The sequence below is a fragment of the Cervus elaphus genome, chromosome 18 (assembly GCF_910594005.1).
Source record: "Cervus elaphus chromosome 18, mCerEla1.1, whole genome shotgun sequence".
Classification (NCBI taxonomy): Eukaryota; Metazoa; Chordata; class Mammalia; order Artiodactyla; family Cervidae; genus Cervus; species Cervus elaphus.
This window is the reverse complement of record NC_057832.1, coordinates 98,091,067-98,115,950: the sequence shown is the minus strand read 5'-3', so window position 1 is coordinate 98,115,950 and position 24,884 is coordinate 98,091,067. Positions and strand designations below refer to the sequence as shown.

Genomic DNA, 24,884 nt, shown 5'->3' with positions numbered 1-24,884 from the left:
AAGGTGGGATGGTCGGTAAGCTGTGGAGGGAGAGTGGGCTATATATGCATAAGCTGTCATTACAACTACCTTGTGCCTATAGGATTAGTAAATCTTCCTTTATCCTAAACCAAAAGGACATCTAGTCATATCTGGATTGTGAATCCTTCAGGGCGAGGCTTATTCCTCATGGGATCACTGGGAAAAATCTAGTGGTTCTGGAGGGGATGGGGAGAATCAGTGGAAGAACAGGTTACCATTTGGTCTCCCCTCTTCTGGACACCACTTGGAGTGACCTGGAGTCTCAGTTGCCACCCACATTCACACCTCTACTTTCAAGTCAGATGCACACCAGGGTCTTGGGGGTGGCCGTTTGTGATGTATTGTTGCTCGAAACAGGTGCTTTGCTAAACTGGGTAGGAAAAGTTGTGTTACAGATATTCTTCTCATGGATCTTGACTCTGGGGTTCCTGTTTGCTTTAGTGTAGTAGTTTCTCCTGGAAGATTTGGATTTTGGTAGGTGGCATCCTGTTGACCTGGGGAGGAAAGAGGAAATAGAAACCTTCAGGTGGTCATTTGCTGATTTCTAGCATTTAGGAAAAAACCTGGTGAGACCCAGTGGGAAGAGAGAAGATAAAGTCATTTGTTCCTTTCTTGATGAAGGGCCACAGGTACAGAGGAGAGGTTAGTTTATAGGAAAGAGCAGTAGAAGGGATTTTGAAAAATCCAATAAATGGTGCAAAATACCACCAGAATTCACATGGAGACTACAACCAACAGGTTAGACTTCCTAAGAATTCAAACAGACTTGAAGAAGACATCTGATGGAGTGAGGATGTGCAAGGTGCCAAGTTGTTTACTAAGCATTTCACTGTCATCAGCTCATGTAACACAATAATCCCATGAGAGGCACACTATATTCCCATTTCACCTACAAGAAACAGACTTTGAGAGGTTCATTGGCCCAAGGTCAAGTAACCAGTTTTGCTAGTAAGCATCAATTAGAACCCAGTTCTGAGTCCAGAAATGTACTCTTAACCACTTTGATGGAGTGTCTACTAGAATGTCAGGCCTGGAAAGAGTCTGAGAAATCTAGTGCAATCCAAATCCTTCATGGAATAGATAAGGAAACAACTTAGTGGGATTTCCTTTTGTTTTCCACTTTGCCATAATTAAAGGGTTTACGTAGTCAATAGAAGATGAAGGAAAAGACTGAATGAATATGGGGATCTCTATCTAGAGGCATACAGTCACTGAACCCTCCTACCACCCTATGAAGCAGACATTATCCCCATTTTACAGATAAGGAAACCAAGGCCTAGAAATGTTAGAGCAATTTCCCTGGGGTTACAAAGCTAGTAAGGACTATGCCTTGCTAGTTTTGGTTCCAGGTCTATATAATATCAAAACTGAATCTCTTTCTACAACATCCTCCTGGCTTGGATGGAGAGAGGATGATTGTGAAGGGACAGGGCTAAGAGTTATGAGCAGGAAAAGATGGAATGGAGGCAGCATCTTAGAAAAGTGGACTTACGGTGGAGAAGAGATCAGGTGGGGATGGGCCTGGTGGCTGGGGAGCCCTTGTTGTACTGCAGGCTCTTGGTGGAAAGCCTGCCACACAATTGTGACAGAAATTATGGTAATTACTAAGGAGCAAGCTAGGACCAACCTAGACAGCACATTAAAAAGCAGAGACATTACTTTGCCAACAAAGGTCTGACTGGTCAAGGCTATGGTTTTTCCAGTGGTCATGTATGGATGTGAGAGTTGGACTATAAAGAAAGCTGAGCACCAAAGAATGGATGCTTTTGAACTGTGGTGTTAGAGAAGACTCTTGAGAGGCCCTTGGACTGCAAGGAGATCCAACCAGTCCATCCTAAAGGAGATCAGTCCTGGGTGTCAATTGGAAGGACTGATGTTGAAGCTGAAGGTCCAATACTTTGACCACCTGATGCGAAGAGCTGACTCATTTGAAAACACCCTGATGCTGGGAGGGATTGGGGGCAGTAGGAGAAGGGGATGACAGAGGATGAAATTGTTGGATGGCATCACTGACTCAATGGACATGAGTTTGGGTAAACTCCGGGAGTTGGTGATGCACAGGGAGGCCTGGCATGCTGCGGTCCATGGGGTTGCAAAGAGTGGGACATGACTGAGTGACTGAAATGAACTGAACTGAACTGAAGCACTCAAGAGGCTCTGCCAAGGAAATACTGGAGTTTTCAGGGTTTGGTGAAGGGAACACAAGGAAGGAAGCAGAGTTGGCGCTGGGTCTTGAGCCTGAGTGTTTGAGAGGATGGTGGTGCCCTCCATGGCCATGGGGAGGGCAGGAAGGGTCACCTTTGTAGGGGAGGGTGAGGAGGCTCATTTGGAGTAGACGGCAGGATGAAGTCAAGTCAACTATCAATCAGAAAGTTGGAAAGAGATGAGGTTAGACTTCAGGAGAAGGATCAGGCTGCAGATAAATCTGGGTGCCATTAGTACCCCCCAAGGATCTGAGGTATAGGGGTAGAAAGTACCTAGGATGGAAAGGATACCTCTTAAAGTTACCAGTATTCCCTACAGAGGGGGAAAATCTCTGTCTCTTAAGGAAGAGAGACAGATACACAAGTACCCTCTCATCTTGTCCCCTGCAGTCTGACTTGCAAGCACAGAGTCAGTGTGATGTAATAGTGAGAAACCTAGATCTGACTCCTCCTCTCTCCAGCAAGTCTAGGTCTAGAAGCCCCATGAGAAAAGGCCTGGATTTGGATAAAGGTCTGGAGTGGATCCAGCCATGGGACAGATGCCAGCCTGGGGTGCATATTGGTCTTGCTCTCACATGCCTCTGCACCCTCCTCCCTTCTGCTGCTCCTCATCAGCTCCTGCTCCCAGACCCCTGGGTCCTTACCTAAAATTCCCAAATACACTCTTTGGTAATGTCTTCGCTGTCTGCCAACAGGGTACCACTTCGGTCGGATCGCATGTAGAAGCCATTGGGTGCCAGCACCGTGAGCAAGTTGCTGCCCTGAAGCTCGATACAGAAGTTGAGGGCGAACTTTCCCCACGGCCGAAAGGTGCCGAAGGATGTTATTGACCAGAAGGATCCACCCTGTGCTGGGGAGGGAAGAGCTCAGATTGGTGGGCCATTCTGGAGTTGGGGGGGTCTCTCTCAGTACAACCTCCGAAGGGGCTCCCAGGAGGCCCATCACCCCTCCCAGACTGCCCTACCCTGCCTGTCTTGGTGGGTCCCTCTCTGGGAATATAGGAGGCCACTGTTCTGTTCTGTTCTGTTCTGTCAGCCCACTCCAGGAGCCTTGAAGTGTAAGAGCGAACAGAAACTCTGTTTTTTCTCCTATGAAAAGTGGGCCCTGAGTGGCAGTTCCTGAAGTCTTAGTTGAGGTTAAGGCTGGGCTAGATCGTGAAGCCAGGGGTGAGGAAGTGGATCTACTCACCTTGGAAGTGGTAGATGCCCTGGCGGCAGGGCAGCAGGTGAATGCAGTCTGGCTGATCCATATTGCACTGCAGGAGGTCGTGTTCTGATGAGGTACCCACATACCCATACCGACCCCGCAAGGCGAGGAAGGGGCGGTTGGCTAATCGAATCCCAAATTCCTCATTTGGGCCTGATAGAAACAGGAAGAAGTTATTTGGATGGGCTGTCTCTAGATGCTTTCCCAGATGGAAGCAGGGAGACTGGCAAAAGGATATCATCAATATCCTGATATTTAGTGAATAGTTATTATGTGCCAGGTCTCATGCTAGGTTCTCGTGAAATGTTTATGAAAGCACTCATTCTAGCATGGAGGCTAAGAAATTTTAATACTCTTCCTTCCTTTGAGATGAGTGAATCTATTTAATCTTCATGATAAACCTCTGAGGCAGACAGGTTGGCTATCACCTCCACTGATGATAGAGACAATGAAACTGAACCTCAGATAAGGGGGTTCCCCAAGTGATGATGAAAAGTCAGTGACTCAGCAGGTTGTTGTTTTTGTCCAGTTGCTAAGTGGTATCCGACTCTGCGACCCCGTGGACTGCAGCACACCAGGTTCCCCGGTCCTTCACTGTCTCCCGGAGTTTGCTCAAATTCATGTCCACTGAGTTGGTGATGCAGCAGGTAATACAGACCCGAATCTTCTGCCCCCAGCCATGGTGGTCTTTCTACCATAACTGTAACTTTCTACCATAGCTTCTACCAAGCTCCCTCTGAAAGCGACTCTGACTTGGAATAACCTGGCAGGGGCTACTTTGCTTACCTGGAATGGTAGCATTGGACATCAACAGGCCATTGGCTGCGATGCACAGGAAGCGTCCATTGGGAGACTGCAGGAGGATCCTGCCACAGTTCCAGTGTATACGAAAGAAGGTTTCACATTCCATTGGGTGCCCATCAGCCATCACTGCCCTATGGCGCCTCTGAGGAGAATGTTGGGAACAGAGAAGGGAAGCAAGGACTCAAAGTGTCAGCTTTTTTCTTGTTATTTTTATTCTTAGAGTCTCCTTCCCATATTCCACCCTCTAGCTCTTTTTTTTCTTTTTTTTTTTTTAAATTCTCTCAGGGTATGCTTATGCCTTCAGATGCTTTTTTGGAAAACATGTTGTGAGCTCATCTCTCCCACTTCTCCAGTCTGTGCTGTGTCCCATATGGAGAGAAATGAACTTTGGCCTAGGCTCCAAAATCATTTTAAAGTGGAGTATAGACATAAAAGTGAAAGTCAACCTATAAAACATCTAGGAGAAAACACAGAACTTCTTTGCAACTTTGAGGTAGGCAATGATTTCTTACCTCAAAAAAGAAAAAAAAAAGTACTAACCACTTATAAAATGGAGAAACTGGACTTCATCAAAATTAAAAATTTGGTGCTCGAAACACACTATTAATCATATGAAAAGATCAGTCATAGACTGTGAGAAAATGTTTACAATGTATAAATCTGACAAAGGACTTTATTTTGGAACACACCAAAACTCTGACAACTCAATAAAAAGACAAACAACATAATAACAAACAGGCAAAAGAGTTGATCAGACACCTCACAGAGAAGATCTACAAATGACCAATAGGCTCATGAAAAGATGCTCAAATTTATTAATATAAGGGAAATCCAAATTAAAGCCACAATAAAATAGGCATTACACAATTAATTTTAGAGTGGCTAAAATTAAAAAGACAGATAAGACCTAGTGTTGGTGAGATGGAGCAATTAGAACTCTCATACATTACTAGTGAGAACATAAAGCAGTACAATGACTTTGGAAAATTGCTTGAAATTTTCTTAAGAAGTTAAATACACATTTATCATATGACCCAATAATTCTACTCCTACCTATTTGCCTAAAGCACAGGCCCACAAAAAGGCTTGTACATGAATGTCCATAGTAACTTTGTTTACAATGGCCCAAACTGGAAACAATTCAAGTATTCATCAATAAGTGAGGGTATAAGCAAATTATGTTTGTGTTTGTGAGTAGTGTTATGGAATACAATCCATCAATAAAAAGGAACAAACTACTGATACATGTGACATCATGGACAAATTTCAAAAACATTATCCTGAGTGAAAGAAGCATATATACTGTAATACTGTATGATTCCATTTATATGAAATTCAAGAGAAAGCATATCTAATCTGTAGTTACAGAATGCATATTGGTGGTACAGAAGAGGGCCAGAGGGGAATTTCTGTGATGACAGAAATATTTTCTAACTTGTGACACGGTTGCAGCATGATTGTATACATTTGTCAAAATTTATTGAATCGTACACTTAAAATGTGAGCTTTTTATTATGTGTAAGTCATGCCTCAATAAAGTGTTTTTAAATTTTCTTTTTTTAAAAGAGACCTGATTGGATGAAAGTGTGCCCACTGGATGAAAATGAGAGTTTATTGATAAGGGCCTCCACACTTCATCTCATCCTCAGATCATCTTCCCTGAAGAAGGAAAAAGCGAGTTTAGGGAGGGAGATTTCAGGGCTTAAGGGTTCTCTTGTCCAGAAAGTCAAAGTCTCACCTGGGCTAGGTAGCAGCCATTGGCTGAACGAAGCTGCAAGGTGGGGGTCTCGTTGTCACATTCAAACTGGAACAATGACATTGGGCTTACGTGCTCAGAGGCAGCACACACCTCCACATCTACAGAGGAAGATGTCAGAAGAAGCCTGAGTCTGGCCTCAGTCTCAGTCTCAGCCCCTCCTCCACACTGAATGACTGGCATTCCCTCTGCTTTCCCTCCTCAGCCTTTCTCATCTTGGCCCGTAGTAGCCTGGAGAAGACCCAGGCCACTTCTCTCGCAAGTCTGTGACCCTACTTTAAAGCCCATCTCCATGGCATCAGAGATCCTCTGGGGACCTCAGGATCTTCCTTAATCACCAGGTTAAAAAATCCTCTCTGATCCCAAACACATTTTCCTCTTTTAAGCAACCAGCCCTCCTGCCCCCTGTGGCTGTGTTAGACCCAGCACTTGCCATAGACGACGGAGAGGAACTTCCGAGCCTTGGACGTGAGGCTGACCCACGTCGGGCAGCGCTGTAGGATGAACCACTCCTCGCCTCCATGTGGACTGGAGCCCAGACTCAGGAGCAGGCGTGTGCCCTGTGGATACAGCATGCCTCCCTCCCCATCGCTCAGCGCCACGAGCCCTCCAGGACGCACTTGCATGTGAAAAGCTGTCTGTGTGGAGGGTTGGGAGACCAGCCGGTCTAAGTGGGACAAGAAGGTGTGTGCAGAGGTCTCCAGGTGGTAGCATCCATCTTGGAAGTGCAACAGGAAGCCGCATTCCTCCAGACAGGGAATTGGTGCATCTACCCAGACTCGGCCCATGGTAGGGTCAGCCCGGGCATAGCAGTGGTTGAGGGGGCTGAAGAGGATCACATGGACGTGCAGGGCTGGCCGGGGGGTCCACATGTGGTAAGCTGAGAGGACCCGGGAGGTACAGAAAACATCCTCGCCATCGGATTCCAGGTAGCGGCCACTGATGATGCACTGGAGGGTCCATTGACCGTTGCGGTGGAAACGGATGAGGAAACACCCATGATGGCTTGTCCTTGGCCGCCCGTAGCACAGAGAACCATCTGCCTCACACAGAAGGTAGAGACCCTGCAAGCTTCTTAGTCGTACCACAGCCTGTGTGTCATGCTGATTGCTCACTAGGATCTCCCAGGTCTGGAGGCATCGGGAGGAAGAGGGAAATTAGTCCTGCAAAGAGGCTAGACCGAGGAGCCCTCTATCCATCATCCCTGGCATTGCTCCAGGACCTTCACTGAGATCAACCACCTTCCCTCCACACAGGCCTCCTAACTGTCCTCTCTTGTACTCGCTCGTCCAGTGGTAATCAAAAGATCTCAGGGCACTTCCGCCACTGCAGCCACAGGGCTTCTCAAGATCCCAAGAGACACTGTAGGTACCCACTTCCTCCAGGTAATGGAAGGTAAAACTCCCTCTCTGTTTCTTGATCACTTCCTTAAATACCTAATTTTCCAATAAAAGCTTTGGGTTAAGTCTTTCTTCTGTCTTTTCTCACTATTTCCCCTGGACAGCACAATCAGCCAACACATCCACCCACCAGAACCACTTCTCCAACACAGCCGGAGAAAAGCAAGACCTCTGACAGGCAGGCCACGGGTTCCGGGGATGAGGATGGAAGCACAGACAGTCAAGATGCAATTGTCTGTTTCAGCCGTGATCAGCTTTGTTACAAGCAAGAGGAACTTGTTACTGCCTCTCTCTCTAGCACCATCCCAGAGGTGCCTACAGCACTCTCTAAAATGAGGCCCAACTCTCCAGTGGCTTCTAGAGTACCCCATTCTCAAATTACAACCAAGATGTAGAACTTGCAGTAACTCCACTGGTGCAACCTCCCCGGACGCCTACAATCCTGCCTTCTAGCTTGGGCTCTCCTCCTCTCCTTTTGGTGATAACACAACTCTTCTGTGCTGGGATAGAGGATGGGGAGCAGCCAGAGCAAGAAAAGGTAGCAAAGCCAGGACTGAGGCTTCACCACGTGGGACAGGCTTAGAGACAGGGAGATGGAGCAATGGAGGCCTGTGAGCAAAAGCTAGGCTTGCCCTCACAATGGCAGAGGCTAGAAAAGTGATTAGGTTGAAAATATATCCACGTCTGCACACACACAGACACACACACACCCACAGCTTGGCTACCAGGAAAAAGGGTTCCAGCGCAGGTTTGCTCTGTTACCTGTCTCCGGCCCAAGCCCTTTGCCGTAGCCGTGACTGTATTCTTATATGGTTCATAAGTGAGGTAGGATCCTGCCCAGCTGATGAGCCCAACCCTTAGGTCCTCAGCCCTGGGTTGTCTTGGCGTCCACTCCACCTCCTCCATGGGGCCAGCCCCACAGGTGATGACTCAGTCGGGCCCAGCCTTCCCCCCAGTGGTGAGGTTCCACAGGCCATAGGGCCTGGAATCAGGCCCTTAGTACCCACCGGAAGATGTTCCCAGAGTGAACTTCTCAGGCAGAGGCTGGCCCAGGGCCCAGCGCCTCTGTGACCCGGGAGCATTGTGACTGTGGGGGCTGCCCCTTGTCCCACCGTAGAGGGGAAAGGGCACTGACCCAGCAGCATCAATCCAGAGGAAGTGGGTCCAGAGCCTCTGGCACTCGCCTCCCTGCATTCCTCCAGGCATCAAGGTAGCTCAGTCCGGGAATCAGAACTCAGCCTGGGCCAACGACCACATGTGATTTCAGGCAAGTCTCTCCCCTCTTCCCTTGTGTGCCTCATTTTAATCACAGGATAGAAATCAACCTCTTTCCTTTCTAGGAAGTGGATTCTGCCTGGCTCCCTTGGGGCTCAAGTGTGTTTAGAATTCAAGATATCCAAGAAGAATCTATTAACTCTTATGGCTCTTGGGTGGATGAGGCCGAATGGTCTCAGGAGATACTTTTCAGCGAGTGTAAGGAAACCCTAGATACTCATCAAGGGTCAGATTACTCATGATCATCAGAAAGGGCTGGCTTGGGGGCAGCGTAAGGAGAATGGCCCAGGTTGGGATGGGCACAGGGCACCCTCCTCAGTCCCCAAGGGCACTGCTGCTGGCAGCCAGCCAGGTCGCCCCTAAAGATACCAGCCCTTCCCTCACCAGTGTCCGCTGGCCAGGAGCCTCCAGAACCCACTGCCTCTAAAGCTCCTGGAGAGAACCAGTCCAGCACCTGGAGAAACCGACAACATGAAATAAGAAGGGAGAAAGGTCAAAAGAAACAGTGGTGGTGATGGTGGGTCTGTTGAGCTTTGCTGGCATGCAAAGGGAAAAAGGCAGAGTGAACCACACTTGGAGAATGCTCCACACACTTGGTCCTGTACACGTATCTTCCTGTTCCCTGTAGGTGGAATCTCCCTAGGTAGAAAGAGCTGCAGTGGTGCACAGTAGGGGACTATAATCTCCGTGCCCTGTGTGCATGCTAAGTCACTTTAGTCCTGACTGACTCTTTGAGACCCTATAGACTATAGCCCACCAGGCTCCTCTGTCCATGGGGATTCTCCAGGCAAGTATACTGGAGTGGGTTGCTAAGCCCTCCTCTAGGGGATCTTCCTGTCCCAGGGATGGAATCCATGTCTCTTACATCTCCTGCACTGGTGGGTGGGTTCTTTACTAGTGCCACCTGGGAAGCCCTCCCCAGACCCTGCCTGCACTTAGTCACTCAGTCCTGTCCTACTGTTTGCGACCCATGGACTGTAGCCTGCCAGGCTCCTCTGTTCATGGGGGTTCTCCAGGCAAGAGTACTGGAGTGGGTTACCATGCCCTCCTCCAGGGGATCTTCCCAACCCAGGGATCGAATCCAGGCCTCCCATATTGCAGGTGGATTCTTTACCATCTGAGCCACCAAGGAAGCCCTACCAAGGTTTTATAAAATAAGGCCAACAGACTGTGAGTGACAGAATCACCAGGCTAGTTTTAGAGATGCAGATTCTTGGGTCTCAGACCAGTCCTAAAGAATCATTTTCAGAAGTGTGCCTCAGGGCCCTTATTCTTAATATTCTCCCTGCTTCAAGTTTCAATGTGCATAGTCATCATTAAGCACTGCTCTAAGCAGCTGGGAGGTGGATGGGAAATGGGAGTCAGGTGGTTTACCAACCCATGAAGATAGAGCCTGTTACCAGCAGCAAAGGCCCCATGGAATTGGGGAAGGAATGGAATTTCCTCCACTGGAGGCCCTAAATACTTCTAGTCTTGAGAGTAAGGAGGGAGAAGCTGAGGTATAAGGTCGAGTGTGTGCGCTTGGGTAAGGGGCTGGCTTGGCAGCCTTAGCTGCTTTGTCATGGCTGTTGTTTAGTCTCTCAGTCATGTCTGACTCTCAAGACCCCATGGCCTGCAGCCCGCCAGACTCCTCTGTCCACGGGATTTCACAGGCAAGAAAACTGGAGTGGGTTGCCATGTCTTCCCTCCAGGGGATCTTCCCGACCCAGGGACTGAACCTGTGTCTCCTGCGTTGGCAGGTGGATTCTTTACAGCTGAGCCACCAGGGAAGCCCTAGCAACTTTGAACCCTGCCCCCGCCACGACTATATTATCTTTGCAGCCAGTAACCCAGCCCCCCATTTGTAGGCTACAAACAACACAGAGTACAAACCACAGCAAATTTATTACTCAATATCCAGTGCCACATCATAGCACCACCCGGAGCCCTCACCTCCCCTCCCCACCTGGCCCAAAGGGTACAACTGAAATGGAAGAAAAAAAACTAAACCCAGATCCCTGCTCCTCCTCTGGAAGAAGGGGCCTTGGCCCTGGAAATCCCTTTCCACAGGTCCCAGCGGGCAGGAGATCAGATCCCTCCATGCCCAGAGAGCGGGGCTCCAGGCTCCCAAAAGAGAGAGAACATGCAGGCAGGAGCAGTGGCCTGTGTCTGAGGGGGAGGAGGAGCTGGGAGGGAAGGGCACTGCCTGAGGAGTCCGGGAGTCTGGTCCTCCCGGGATGATGCACGCGGGAGCTTCCGGGCAGCAGGGGCCGGCCCCTGGCTGGCTAGCGCTTCGACAGCTCGTGGGACAGCCAGTCCAGCCCGTCGTACAAGCCTGTGCCTTGGGTGGCACAGGTGGCCTGGACGTACCACTGCGGGGAGGGGGAAAGAAAGAGGTCAGCGGCAGGGAAAACAAAGGAGATGCCTTTGTTTCCTGCCAGGCCTGGGGCTTCCTGGGGCCAGGCAGGCCCTCACCGTGCGGCTTCGCAAGTGCTGTAGCCCCAGCTTGTCGGTCAGCTCGCTCACGGGCATGGCGTTGGGCATGTCCTGCTTGTTGGCAAACACCAGCAGCACCGCATCCCGCAGTTCGTCCTCCTGCAGCTGGGGGAGGGGAAGGGGGTGGGTGGAACGCAGCTGTGCATGGGAGCCCCCACCCCCCTTCTACCTTCTAGCATATTTGTGGGAAAAACAGAATACTGTGTCATCTACTGAACACAAGACAGAGTTACCAACTGCTTAAGGCCATTTTGGCCTTAAGTCCAGCAAGGGTCTTTTTCTAATTAGACTACTTGCCCCAGTCAAAATGACATTTCCAAATGGCAAAACAAGAACTTAAGAGGATGTTTCCCTCCACCTGGTATAATTCCCCCCTCCCCACATAACTTCTCAGACTCAGCTGTGAAGACAGGAGAGAAAATTCAAGGGAAAAATCAGTCTTATACTTTCTACCTGACCCTGATTCAAAACAGGGGGAGTTACTTCTAGTGACTGTGCCCACAGAGAGAAAGGTACGTTCGCGGCCCATGAGGCACTTTCTGACTCTCACACCGGGGCACAGAGACTTCTCTTCCCCGGGGCTCTGGGTGCTCACCATCTTCTGGAGTTCGTCAGCAGATTCCTGGACGCGCTCTCGGTCATTACTGTCCACCACGAAGATGAGGCCCTGGGTGCAAAGGAAGACAGGAAGGAGGAGCTATCTCCAGAGTCTGGGACACACACATCCTCCTCTGGATCCTTTGCTCTTCTGCCCGTCTTTAATTGTGTCGAAAGCCTGCTCATCTAGTAAACTTCCATAACGATCTGCAGACATTCTAGCACAAACTGGAGACACTCTGCAACGGATGCAGCCTCTGCCCTCAGGCAAGCGGTTTAGCAAAAAGATGTGCGAGGGAACAGGGAAAGACGTGATGAGCCCTAAATCAGGCAGCTTGGATTCAGAACTCTGCTTCTAGGGAGAAGCAGAAGGTGGCTGGCTAAGTCTCAGAAGTATAAGGGCAATCTGAAGGATGAGGAGAGGCTCGCCTACAAATGAGGGTGAGAGGCTGTAAGGGTTTTTTCCTGGCTCAGGGCCAACACCTCAGCCTCCTAACCCTAACACCTCTTCCCCTGGGGGTGGGATAGCCCCAACCTGAGTGTTCTGGAAGTAGTGCCGCCACAGAGGCCGAATCTTGTCCTGGCCTCCCACGTCCCAGACTGTGAAACAGATGTTCTTGTATTCCACTGTTTCCACATTGAAGCCTGCAGATAATGGTACAACATATGAGGCAAAAGTACTCAAAGGAAGGAACTCATTAACACTAAGTGGATTCAGGAGGGACACAAAACCAGAAGGCAACGATCGAGGCCCCAGGGAAAAGAACCCCAAGAGGCCCGACAGTCCACAGACTGGGCGGCGCTAGGTCACATCCATCCCGCGCAAAGAGATACCCTGACCCACTTCTCAGGTAGCAGGATCCTATGTCAGAGTCAGTTCCCGGCAGATAAAGGCCTGGGGCAGAATACCGAGCAGATACTCGGAAGGGCCCCCGCCGCGCTCCCGCTCCTCCCGACCTCGCCTCCGAACTCACCTATGGTGGGAATGGTGGTGACAATCTCCCCCAACTTCAGTTTGTAGAGGATTGTGGTCTTTCCAGCCGCATCCAAGCCAACTGCAACGGAGAGGGGCACAGGGATGGAGATGAGAGCGAGGGAGCCCCCTAGAGCCCAGGGAAGGGGAGAGGCCAAGACAGCCGATGCTGACGGGGGCGGAGAGCCCGGGCGCCTCCAGGTGCGCGCTGTTCTCTACCTTCGGGGCCTTGAGGGCGGTCGGGGTGGGGAGCGGCAACTCCTGCCCCCAGAGCGGGCTAGGGGCGACGGAGGACTGAGGGGGAAAGAGGTGCAAGAGAAAGGCCGAGCGCTCCTTTTAAAAGTCGTCTCCAAGGGCGGGGAATCCTCCCTTCTTACCAGCCGGGCTGGGGCGCAGGGAGCTTCACCCCACCCAGGCCCGCAGCTCCGGGTGTCAGGCCCCGGGGGCGGTGCTGCAGACCGCGATCCACCCGAGTAGTGCCCCCCGGGGGGTAAGGACATGGGTGACTCGGGGTCGGAGACACGGGTGAGCGGGGGCTGGAGGGACGCGGGGGCGGCAGGGCTGCGCAGGGGCCGGCGCTCGCGTCCGGGCCGCGAGCTTGGTCTGCCTCACCCATGAGGATCCGCATCTGCTTCTTCCCGAAGATCCGCGAAAAGAGCGCGGACACGGTGAGGCCCATGGCGGGGCCGGGGGAGGGGGCGCGGGCACCGACGCGGGGTGCGGGCTGGAACCGGCCGGCCGCTGGGGGATGGGGCGCAGCAGCAGCAGCAGCAGGAGGAGGAGGTGCCGCCGCCGCCTCCGCGCGTCCCGGCCCGCCCTACGTCACCTCGGGCCAGCCCCCGCTCTAGCCCCGCCCCCAAACCTCAGCCCCGCCCCTCATCCCCGCCTCCAGGCCCTGGCTCCGGAGGACTGAAGCTGAGCGAGTCTTCACCGCGTCTACGGCTAGCGCGCCAGTTTCAAAGATGGAAAGGACCTGGGTCTCCCCAGGCTTCTAGCACGCCTGTCAGGTCCTTGGAGCTGAACCAGCAACCCGAGCGAAGCCGAGAAAAGCCTACGACGCTCCGTAATGGCCCTCCACCCCCATCTTCAGTGGCCGGTCGCCGGGCTTTGGTTTTTTGCGTCCAACGCACACTGGGCTCCGGTTTAGCTCTTGGTAACCTTAGCAGCCTCGACTGTGTGCATCACCCCCCGGGGGAGGGGGACGGAAATTCCGTGCAAATATCTTCCTCTTTCCTTTTGTCCTCTCAGCTCCCAGCGAGGGACTTGGAACGGAGCAGGTGGTTCAGTGACCGCAGACTCTCGAGAGGAGTACGCCACAGGTGGAGGAAGATGTGCTTCATGGTTCCTTAATACTCTAGTTTCAGAAATCCGCAATCAGCAGAACCACTGCAAGATCCCCAGTTTTGGGCAGCGTAGACCCTACTCCTGTATACTGTAGAATTCCGCCTTCTCCTAGAAGGCCCTGGCAATAACGCCTTTCAGGTCGCACCGGGCAGCCTCTCTGAAGCTCCTTCATCACTCTGCCACAGACCTGGGGACCACGATTTTTGATGCACAGCTATCCTGTGAGGAGGCTCTCACCAAAGAGCTTCACCAGTTGTTTCCCCACTGATTTTAGCATCAGAGGGGGTAATTGCAAGATAGGAATTAATTTAAATTTCTCTTATGACAGAGACCTGGTCAGTGCCGCACCCAATACATACAAAACAAATGCTGGCTTGGTTGAATGGACTGACTGGTTGCTCAGTGGCGCAAGGACAGACGGTTTACCTGTTCTGGATTCTCAGCGGGCTTCTAGGATCAATTGCTTGTGCAGTGGACGCGGTGAGGTGAACTGGGAATCAGAGAGCGTTTGTTCCTTCCTTCCCTCATTAAATAAATATCTATTGAGTACCCATTAGGTGCCATTGTTCCAGGCCTCATTTCAAATCCCAGTTCTGCTCCCCCCCTTTTTTTGAGGGCTTGATTTCAACAATACTCACAACCTATCATTTTCTCATCTTCAAAAGGAGACTGATATCTGTCCTAATTGTCTCATGAGGTTATGGTGAAGATTAAAATGATATTAAAATGATAATGTATCTGAATGTTTTGTATGATGCAGCTGGATGTTATCTGGGCTACCAAGAAACTGGGTTTCAAAAGACTTCTAGTGTCTGATCATCACTCTGTAAAGAGAACAGACTTTGGGCATCAAGTATGAGTGAGTACATGACTCTTATTCCTCAGAGGCTTACATTCCTAAGAAGGCTTTTATAAGATCAAAGGGCACATTTAAAAGAGTTCTAATATAATAACACAATTAGTGGTGATTAAGTTATCTTTAGCTCTCTCAATTAGCCTTTTTTTCCTCCATCCTAACATCTTTATATTTCGAACTTTTAATTTTGTGTTGGGGTATAGCCGTTTAACAGTGTTGTGATAGTTTGAGGTGAACAATGAAGGGACTCAGCCATACATATACATGGAACCATTCTCCCCACAACCCCACTCCTATCCAGGCTGTCACATAATGTTGAACAGAGTTCCATGTGCTATACAGTAGGTCCTTGTTGGTTATCCATTTTAAATACAGGGACTTCCCAGGTGGCTTACTAGTCAAGAATCTGCCTGCCAAGCAGGAGACTGGAGTTTGACTCCTGGGTCAGGAAGATCCTCTAGAGAAGGAGATAGCAACCCACTCCAGTATTCTTGTCTGGGAAATCCCTTGAACAGAGGAAACTCGTGGGCTACAGTCCATCAGGTTGCAAAGACTCAGTGACTAAATAGCAGCAGCCGCCGTGTGTGCATGTCCATTCCAAACTCCCTAACTATCCCTTCCCCTCTGGGCAACTATAAGTTCGTTCTCTAAATCCGTGAGTCGTTTTCCATTTTGTAAGGAAGTTCATTTGTATCATTTCTTTTTAGATTCCACATATAAGGGATGCCATATGACATTTCTCCTTCTCTGACTTACTTCATTCAGTATGACACTCTCTGGGTCCATCCATGTTGCTGCATATGGCATTATTTCATTTTTTTAATTAGCCTCTTTACATCCCTGTTATCATTGCTCTATTTCACTACCATCTGATCCCCATGACTGAAAATGGTCTTCTGCACTTTGGTATCTCCACCTTGTCATACAAGACTTGATGCCACTCTCGTGATGGAAATCCTTTAGTGTCTTATAACCAAAGGTAAAATCCAAATACCTTAATTTGGGTGCTCATCTATTGTATCAACAGTATCTGTTGCCACCTCCTTTGCATACCCTAAGCAACTGCCTTGAAATGATTCTCAATGCTTCCCAGGTGAGACAAACTCTCTGATGATGTCTCACCAGAGTCCTTGCAAGTTTTCCCTCTGCCTAGAATGTTGTTTCTACAACATTCTACAATCAGTACTTACCCTTCAAATTCCAACGCATTTCCCCTGACAGCCTGCGCTGTCTTCCTTAGACAGGGCTCCTTCCTCTTAACTTCAGTATCACTTTGAATATACTTGTGTTTGCACGGCTGCTGCTTCTCTAGATGTGGGCTCCTTGAGGGTAAGAACTTGTCCCTTCCTGGTGACCACCTGGCATACCACTTGGTACCTTGAGAGTCGGGCTGATCTACATGGGATTCTAAACCCAAGGCTGTGTGACCTTGGTGTATTACTTAACTTCTCTGTGCCTCATGTTGCACTATCTGTAAAATAGTGCTAATGATGCTCAGCAGAATAATTATAAAGACTAAATAGCAAAACTCCTGTGAAGCTTCTGAAATATAGGTGGCACTTAGAATGGACATGATGCCTATATATATTTATTTATATATATTTGTTAAATGAACCCAGCAGAACTCAGGAAAGGTGTAATAATGATTATCTTATACACTGTCTAGGTGTCAAATACTGTCCTAGAAAGGGTTGTCATCTTTGTGGTCTAAATGGCAGTCTTAACTCTTCCTCTTTAAGGACAACGGTACTGAGCACCCAAACAGTGGGGCCTGTCCTTCACTCGAGTCTTTGGTAAGGACTCATTGCGAGGTCGCTCCCGTCCCTCTCTGATCTTAGCGCTAGGGCAAGATCAGGGGCCTTCACCAAACCAAAATGACTCCGGTGTGCTCGACTCTGCTTGCTCTGCTGTGGTGAAGAGGAACCGGCGCTCCGCGGGTGAGTGACCAGTTCTCAGCTCTGCTGGGTCCTCTTCCCACCGGCCGGCTGAGGTAGCCCCGCCCACCTCGCGCCCACAGCGGGCGGAGCCTAATACTTCGCGCTCTCGTCACTTCCAGCAGACCCGGAAGCGCCGTTGTCCAGCCGCTAGAGTTAGGAAGTCGGGATGGAGCTACGCTCATCTTAAATCTTTGGCCTGTCGTGCGCCGGGTTCCAGCCGGTGCTGCTGTGGCTGGGTGAGCGGGGAGCGCGGAGCGGCTTCTGGGACAGTGCGGGAGAGCCCTGGCAGTGTGCTCGTCTCGTGCCAGCGTCGCCCCGCCTCTAGGATAGGACCCGCCCCCGCCCTCCAACCTGGGACCTGGCAAGCGTTTCTGCCCTGCTGCCCCGCCGCCCTGCATCCGGTCTCGAACGGCTGCTTGGAGCGGATGTGCGGCGGAGGGGGACAGCTATCTCCCCGTCGCATACAACCCCCGCTAGCATCTTCGTGACGCTCTCCCAGGCTGTCCAAACCCTGGCGTGGAGCAACCCGTCCTGAACCCTCATGGAGAAGTTTGTTGGAATGAATTTCGGGGGCGGCCCAAGCAAGAAGGACCTGCTGGAGACCATTGAGACTCAGAAGAAGCAGCTCCTCCAGTACCAGACACGTCTCAAGGATGTAGTCCGTGCCTATAAAAGTCTGCTGAAGGAGAAAGAGGCGCTGGAGGCCAGCATTAAGGTACTGTCCGTATCCCACGAGGCGGATGTGGGCCTCGCCGGTGCGCAGCCTCAAGGCCTCACCTTTCCTGACTCTGTGGATGACCGATGCTCCACTCACAGCGAGGATAGCACAGGGACCGCCGCCAGCCTGGACACTGCGGCCAGTCTCACCAGCACCAAGGGTGAGTTTGGGGTAGAAGATGACAGACTGGCCCGTGGACCACCACCTCCAAAGCTGGAAGAGGCCAGCGGGTCAGAGAGTGGCGTTAGCAGTAGTAGTGGGGACGGCCCATCCGGGGGTGGGGAGGTGGACAAACGCCTGCACCAGCTGAAGACTCAGTTGGCTACTTTGACCAGCTCTTTGGCTACAGTCACCCAGGAGAAGTCCCGCATGGAAGCTTCTTACCTGGCGGACAAAAAGAAGATGAAGCAAGACTTAGAGGATGCCAGTAAAAAAGCAGAGGAGGAGAGGGGCCGGCTGGAGGGAGAACTGAAGGGGTTGCAGGAACAGATAGCAGAAACCAAAGCCCGGCTTATCACGCAGCAGCATGATCGCGCCCAAGAGCAGAGTGACCATGCCTTGATGCTGCGTGAGCTCCAGAAACTGCTGCAGGAGGAGAGGGCCCAGCGCCAGGACTTGGAGCTTCGGTTGGAAGAGACCCGGGAAGCTCTGGCCGGGCGGGCCTATGCAGCCGGTCAGATGGAAGGGTTTGAACTGCAGACCAAGCAGCTGACCCGTGAGGTGGAGGAGCTGAAAGGTGAGCTTCAGGCTCTTCGAGATGAGAAGAATCAGCCTGACCCCCGGCTGAAGGAGCTTCAAGAAGAGGCCGCCTGCCTTAAGAGCCATTTCCAGGCTCAGTTGCAGCAGGAAATGAGGAAGGTAATTATCTTCATCTCTTTCAAACATGAGTCATTTAACTTAAATTGGCTTCCCAGGTGTCTCAGTGGTAAAGAATCCACCTGCCAATAGAAGAGATTCTGGAGATATGGGTTTGATCCCTGGGTCAGGAAGATCCCCTGGAGTAGGAAATTGCAACCCACTCCAGTATTCTTGCCTGGAAAACCGCATAGACAGAGGAGCCTGGTAAGCTATAGTCCATAAGGAAGTAAAGAGTCAGACACGAGTCAACACACACTTGTGACATATGGGGAAATACTAGGTTTTTCTCCTTGTTTGACAGTTAGAACTAAGTGCCTGCACTGTTGATTTTTTGTTGCTCTTCAAAAAGTTTCACTTGTGGGTCCTGAGAAATCCTTTTCTATGTGGTGTTGACAGTATCCACAGAGTGTGCTTCCAACAGGATGTGGAGTTTCTGAGTATAGTCTGAAGTTGGACCAGACAGATCTGAGCGTCCGGGCATGTCTGAGCGTCAGGGCATGGTATCTGTCCAGCTGTGTTCTGTGAAGTGGTATAGCAGTGGCTGTGCAGTGCAGGGTGGAGTGGATGCTTATAGCAATATGCCTGTCTAGGGGGAGCAGTGGATGCCTGTATGTAGGGTGGCTGAAGGGGACAAAGGGAATTTTCACAGAAGAAATCACCTCTTGTATTGCTTGCAGTCAATATTTGCCTTGTCTGGAAAGATAGGCTATTTTCCAGTGCCTCCTTTGAGCGTGGGGAGAGATCCAAGTCAATTCTGAACTTGCAGGAGTGTTGGAAGAGGAAAAGAATGTCATATGGTGAAGAGCACACTTTACACGTGAACTTGGTGTGTGGGTGGAGAGAGTAGAAACGCTAAAGCAGAACAGTAGCAGATCTCCAAAGAGTCTTAATATCATTGAGTATAATGTGTGTCTGAGAGCAGGTTACAGGAGCTTGAAGCTCCCAAACTCAGAAAAATTCCCAGTTCCCATTTTTTGCCAGGCCACCCCCATCCCATAACCCTTTTGTCCCCCCTCCCTTGCTTCCTCAAAGTTGGCCCTCCGACCTTGTGGCTTTTCTGGATGCATCTCCACCTGTTCCCTTGTTTTTTCAGACAGCCCTCGCTGAGGATCAGCTGCGCCAGCAGTCGCAGTTGGAAGAGCAGAGGGTGGCGGCCCTGGAGAATCAAATATCCCAGGTGTCGGAACTGCTGGGCACCTACGAGAAGGCCAAGCAAAAGGACCAGCTGGCCATTCAGAAGCTGAAGGAGCGCATTCTGCAGCTGGACCTGGAGAACAAGACGCTGGCGCTAGCGGCCTCCAGCCGGTCCCCTCTGGACAGCCATGGAGATGAGTCCAGTCTGGATGTCAACGTCCTGAAGGACAAGATGGAGAAGCTGAAGAGGCTGCTGCAGGTGGCGGCCAGGAAGAGCCAGGTGACCCTGGACGTGGAGAAGCTCTGCAACCTGGAGATAATGCCCAGTTCTGAGGCTGCTGATGGGGAGAAGGCCACAGCGCTCTACTACCAGCAGGAGCTGAAACAGCTGAAGGAGGAATTTGAGAGGTACAAGATGCGGGCCCAGGTGGTCCTCAAGAGCAAGAATGTCAAAGATGGGAACCTGGGCAGGGAGCTGGAGGAAGCCCGGGAGCAGCTGGCCGAGCTGAAGGAGAAGTACATCTCGCTGCGGCTGTCCTGCGAGGAGCTGGAGCACCAGCACCAGCAGGAGGCCGAGGGCTGGAAGCAGGAGATGGCCCGGCTGCAGCACGGCCACCGGCAGGAGCTGGAGCGGAGCCAGCTGGACTTCCGGGACCGCACGCTGAAGCTGGAGGAGGAGCTGCACAAGCAGCGGGACCGGGCGCTGGCCGTGCTGGCCGAGAAGGACCTGGAGCTGGAGCAGCTGCGATCCGTGGCCTTGTCCTCCGGGCTGCCGGGGCGCAGAAGCCCTGTGGGTGGCGCGGGCCCCGGGGACCAGGCGGACACCTCCACCCCGGACAGCCTGACCCAAGCTCTGCAACTCGCTGCGGCCAGCGAGCCCACTTTCTTCCTGTATGCTGAGCAGCTGGCCCGCAAGGAGGTGGAGATCACGTCGCTGAGGAAGCAGAAGCACCGGCTGGAGGTGGAAGTGCATCGGCTGCAGGACCGGTTGCTGGAGGAGGGGGAGCGCCATCGGGAGGAGGTGGGAGCCCTGCAGAGCCACATCGCAAAGAACATCAGGGACCAGAGTCGGGAGGGAGCCAACCTGGAGTACCTCAAGAACATCATCTATCGCTTCCTGACCTTGCCGGACACCCTGGGCCGCCAGCAGACGCTCACTGCCATCCTGACCATCTTGCACTTCAGTCCGGAGGAGAAGCAAGCGATCATGCGGCTCCCAGCCGGTGGTGGTTGGTGGCCCTCTGGCAAGAGATGATGCCATTTTCACTCCTCCGATTTCTGTGCCTCTTCTGTGAGAAGGGACAGGCTTTGGTTTCTCCCGCCTTTTCTCTTATGTCACCGTCTTATTTCTTCACTGTATTGACCTGGGAGGAATCCTCAGTGTGGGGTGGGATCTTCTGTCAAATGCCATTAATGCCATTATATCCTTGGGCCCCAGAGATACTGAAAGGGTTGGGACAGCATCTTCTGGTGGCCTGTCCATGAAGGGAGGAGTGGGGAGAGGTTAGGATTGAGAGGTGCAAAAGTTGGGAAAGTGAGTGTCTTTTAAAATAAGGTTTTTTTGTTTTGTTTTGTTTTGTTTTGTTTTAATATCATACTCCTAGTGCAGAGCTAGGAGTACCTATGACTCCAAAGAGAGTTCACTTAATTTCTAAACACACACAAGGACCCACTATTTACTCCATTTCATCACAATCTTGAGTCTGGCCCACTGCTGCCCCAATTCTCTGGGGACATAAATGCAAGCTGGAGAGGGACCAGGAAGTTTGAAATAGTGACAGATTGTCCCCTAGTCCAAAGGGCCCAGGGATAGTGAACTTGGGGAGTTCATTGTGGAACTGGGAAACCTGAAATACTTAGGGCAGGGCACAACCTAATGTCTGGACAAACCTCACCACTTGTGGCCATCCTGGAGAAATCCCTGCACACCAGCTGGTTCTTAGGAATTACTTGAGTGACCTGCTTTTGGCCTGGATAGGCTTCTAGACCTTCCACACTTGTCCCTCCCTGCCTTAACCTGCTGTACATCATTGGCTTGAGATTGTGAGTGAGTGACTTTGCTATCTATCCCTCAATGTTGAAGTCCCATTAAGAAGAAAATTCTACCTTCTTAAAGAGAGGGGTCTGATCAGGAAGCTCTGATCCTGCCTGAATACAAAGAATTAGCTCTGAAATTTATACTCGCCCCCCCCCCCCCCCGCCCCCCCCAACTAGTTATGCTGCAGAGGATTCCAGAAAGATGCTGTGAGCCTCACAGGAAAGTGGTAGAAATTCAGCCGAACAGGGCTGGGGTACTTGCTACATATGGATAACCTTTCAGCTAAACCTCCACGTCCCTGCAGCCAGGGTGTTCGTGCATTACTGTCACCAGGGTCCTTTTCCCGATCACTTAGGGAAGTAATAGGGTTTCAGTCCCTAAAACTCATCTTCCTCACTTGTGTTACTACTAATGGAGGGACTCAGAGAAGTTGGATTCAAACAGTATCATTTCCTTATTCTTTGCTTTCCCCCACCTGCTCTTGCTGGTTGTAGAGATCTTTGGATCCTAAAGACCGGTGCTCTGCCACAGTCTAATATGTATCTTTCTGTTGTTCATCATAGTGATCTGTATTGTGAGGGTTTGGGGGTGATTAAATAATCTGGGAGGCTAGGCGATCTGCACTATCTAAAGTGAGCAGACTTAATGGAACAGAAGTGATGCATTCAAGTGATAATAACGATAACCACAGAATCATTAAACTTGATCAATTTGACCTGTTTGCTTACTTAATGGTGTGTATATACATGCGTGTATATGTCTGGACACAGAGTGTGAATGTAAGTGGTAAATGAAAAGGAGGTAAGAAATACTTCATGTATTTATCGACAAGCTTAAATCTAGGGAGGAATACCTTAGTACTTTAACTGCCTTGATTACAGACCAAACATTTTAGCCTGGAATTGTGTATATGTGTTTGTGTGTAAGCTGTTACACTGGAAAAAACCTTCTCATGGGTGGGCTTTAAACTTCCATAATTTCTGCTTTAAACTTTGAAAGTAATGTGCTTCTGAATGCTTTATTTTATTTTCAAGTCAGTATTCATAATATCCTGGAAAAGTTTTGCAGGATATATCCTAAGTTTCTGTAGGATATGATGTTATTTCCAGGTGGTTTGGATGGAATAGAAAGATCCATAGTCACAGCTGCTTTCCTAGGACTAATGATTCTGTGCTTTTGAATTCTGAGGAGATATTAAACAAGCAAAGAAGCAAATCAGTGTCTGATTAATAATTTTAAGCATTGGTATATGTAAGGCTGCAAATGCTCCCAAATGAAAGGAAGAAAACTTGGTCCCTCCCTACCCTTAAGAACATAAATTCCTTGTCTTCCCTCCCCTTTCTCCAAACTAAGTTTTCCAGTTATTTGACTAGTTTTCTCTGTGCTAGATACTCTAAGAAAGGAAAGAGAGAGAATTTAGATCAGACAACAGAGAGAAATAAATTTTCCTTGGTCCCTGGTCCTAGAATTTCAAATAGTGTGTGGGGTATGTTGATAAGGTAATGAGACTGAGCCATATTTATTACCTTGCAAATCAGGAAGATTGCTTCGAAGAAGAGATGGAGGGAGAAAAGGATAAGAAGGCAGGTTGATAACTGTGAGCTTTCTGCATTCCTCCCCCCAGGCCACCCTATTGAGCATCTCCGATCTGAGGCGTAAACATCTGTATAATTGTGCCCTAGATGTTGGAAGTTCCCATCTGTTACCCAGAGCTCTGAGGCACTCAGCTTGTCTTGTGAAGCTGCTACTACAGGGTTCTTTCTGGCAACTTCTCAAGACTGCAAGCACCATGATGGGCCACTTAACATCCATTGTCTCATTTAGTCCTCACAGATGTTATCATTCCCCATTTCACAGATGAGGAAACAAAGGCCAAGAGGTTAAATTTGCCCCAGATCATGTAACTAGTTGATGTCTGAACCAGGTCTGATGAACCCCAAAGCCTGCTTAATTTGGGTATGCCTGTCTTCCTGGGACTTAGGAGGGTCAAGGCCTGTCTCCGTGGGTGATAACTAGTGATGGAGAGACTGATCTCTTGGCTGAATTGTGCTGGTTCAAATGGAGAGAAAGTCTCCAGCTGTAAGTTGCAGCCCAAGTTTCTACACTAATAATGCTAAACAGGCAATGCTGGTTCTTCATAAGAACCTTAAAGGTGTTCTGTCCCCTTGCTTCTAGATGACTGCTAACTTTAGAACTGGGATCATTCTTTTTTATTAATTGAAGTATAGTACAATGTTGTGTTAGTGTCTGATGTACAACAAAGTGATGCATATATATATATAATATATATATTCCTTTATTGTATAATACAAGTGAGTGAAAGTCACTTAGTCGTGACCCCATGGACTATACATCCATGGAATTCTCCAGGCTAGAATACTGGAGTGGGTAACTGTTCCCTTCTCCAGGGGATCTTCCCAACCCAGGGATCGAACCCAGTCTGCACATTGCCGGTGGATTCTTTAACAGCTGAGCCACAAGAGAAGCCCAAATATATGGGAGTGGGTAGCCCGTCCCTTCTCCAGCAGATCTTCCTGACCTAGGAATTGAACCAAGGTCTCCTGCATTACAGGCAGATTCTTTACTGACTGAGCTATCAGGGAATCTCCTAGATAATATATAATAAAATTATATTTATTATATATATTTATATTTATTATATATTATATATATTCTTTTCCAGAATATTTTCCATATAGTTTACTATAAGATATTGAATCTCTTGAATATAGTTCCCTGTGATATACAGTAGGACTTTGTTGTTTGTTTGATATATAGCAGTTTGTATCTGTTAATCCCAAACTGCTAATTTATACCTCTCCCTCCTTTCCCCTCTGGTAATCAAATTTGTTTTCTATGTCTGTGAATCTGTTTCTGTTTCGTAAATATGTTTATTTGTGTCATTTTTTAGATTTTGCATACAAGTGATATATTTGTTTTTTTCTGTTTGACTTAGTTCACTTAATGTAATTTCTAGGTCCACCCATGTTGCTACAAATGGCATTATTTCATTCTCTTTTATGGATGAGTCCCTGGTGGCCCAGACAGGAAAGAATCTGCCCGCAGTGTGGGAGACCTGGGTTCGATCCCTGGGCCAGGATGAATCCTCTGGAGAAGGGAATGGCTACCCACGCCAATATTCTTGCCTGGATAATTCCTTGGACATAGGAGCCTGACTGGCTACAGTCCATGGGGGTCACAAAGAGTCAGACATGATGCAGCGACTAACACTTTCACTTTAAGTATTTCATTGTATGTATATGTATATCATATCTTTATCCATTTGTC

At 49.7% G+C, this 24,884-nt stretch overlaps 3 protein-coding genes across 3 annotated transcripts; 1 reads left to right on the top strand and 2 right to left on the bottom strand.

Annotated features, from left to right (window-relative positions):
* Positions 1–419: 419 nt before the first annotated feature.
* Positions 420–8,297, bottom strand: FSCN3 (fascin actin-bundling protein 3). Its single transcript, XM_043873415.1, has 7 exons — positions 8,154–8,297; positions 6,425–7,121; positions 5,974–6,092; positions 4,218–4,377; positions 3,414–3,584; positions 2,870–3,075; positions 420–515 (listed from the first exon to the last, which is right to left on the bottom strand). Exons 1-6 carry the CDS (start codon positions 8,295–8,297, stop codon positions 2,870–2,872), a joined length of 1,497 nt encoding a protein of 498 aa, XP_043729350.1. The 3' UTR covers positions 420–515.
* A 2,234-nt stretch (positions 8,298–10,531) lies between these two features.
* On the bottom strand, positions 10,532–13,544 carry ARF5 (ADP ribosylation factor 5). Its single transcript, XM_043873224.1, has 6 exons — positions 13,324–13,544; positions 12,713–12,793; positions 12,274–12,383; positions 11,737–11,808; positions 11,121–11,246; positions 10,532–11,017 (listed from the first exon to the last, which is right to left on the bottom strand). Exons 1-6 carry the CDS (start codon positions 13,388–13,390, stop codon positions 10,931–10,933), a joined length of 543 nt encoding a protein of 180 aa, XP_043729159.1. The 5' UTR covers positions 13,391–13,544; the 3' UTR covers positions 10,532–10,930.
* A 3,404-nt stretch (positions 13,545–16,948) lies between these two features.
* Positions 16,949–22,811, top strand: GCC1 (GRIP and coiled-coil domain containing 1). The gene is made up of 2 exons (XM_043872924.1): positions 16,949–18,424; positions 19,518–22,811. Exons 1-2 carry the CDS (start codon positions 17,390–17,392, stop codon positions 20,811–20,813), a joined length of 2,331 nt encoding a protein of 776 aa, XP_043728859.1. The 5' UTR covers positions 16,949–17,389; the 3' UTR covers positions 20,814–22,811.
* The last annotated feature ends 2,073 nt before the right edge of the window (positions 22,812–24,884 follow it).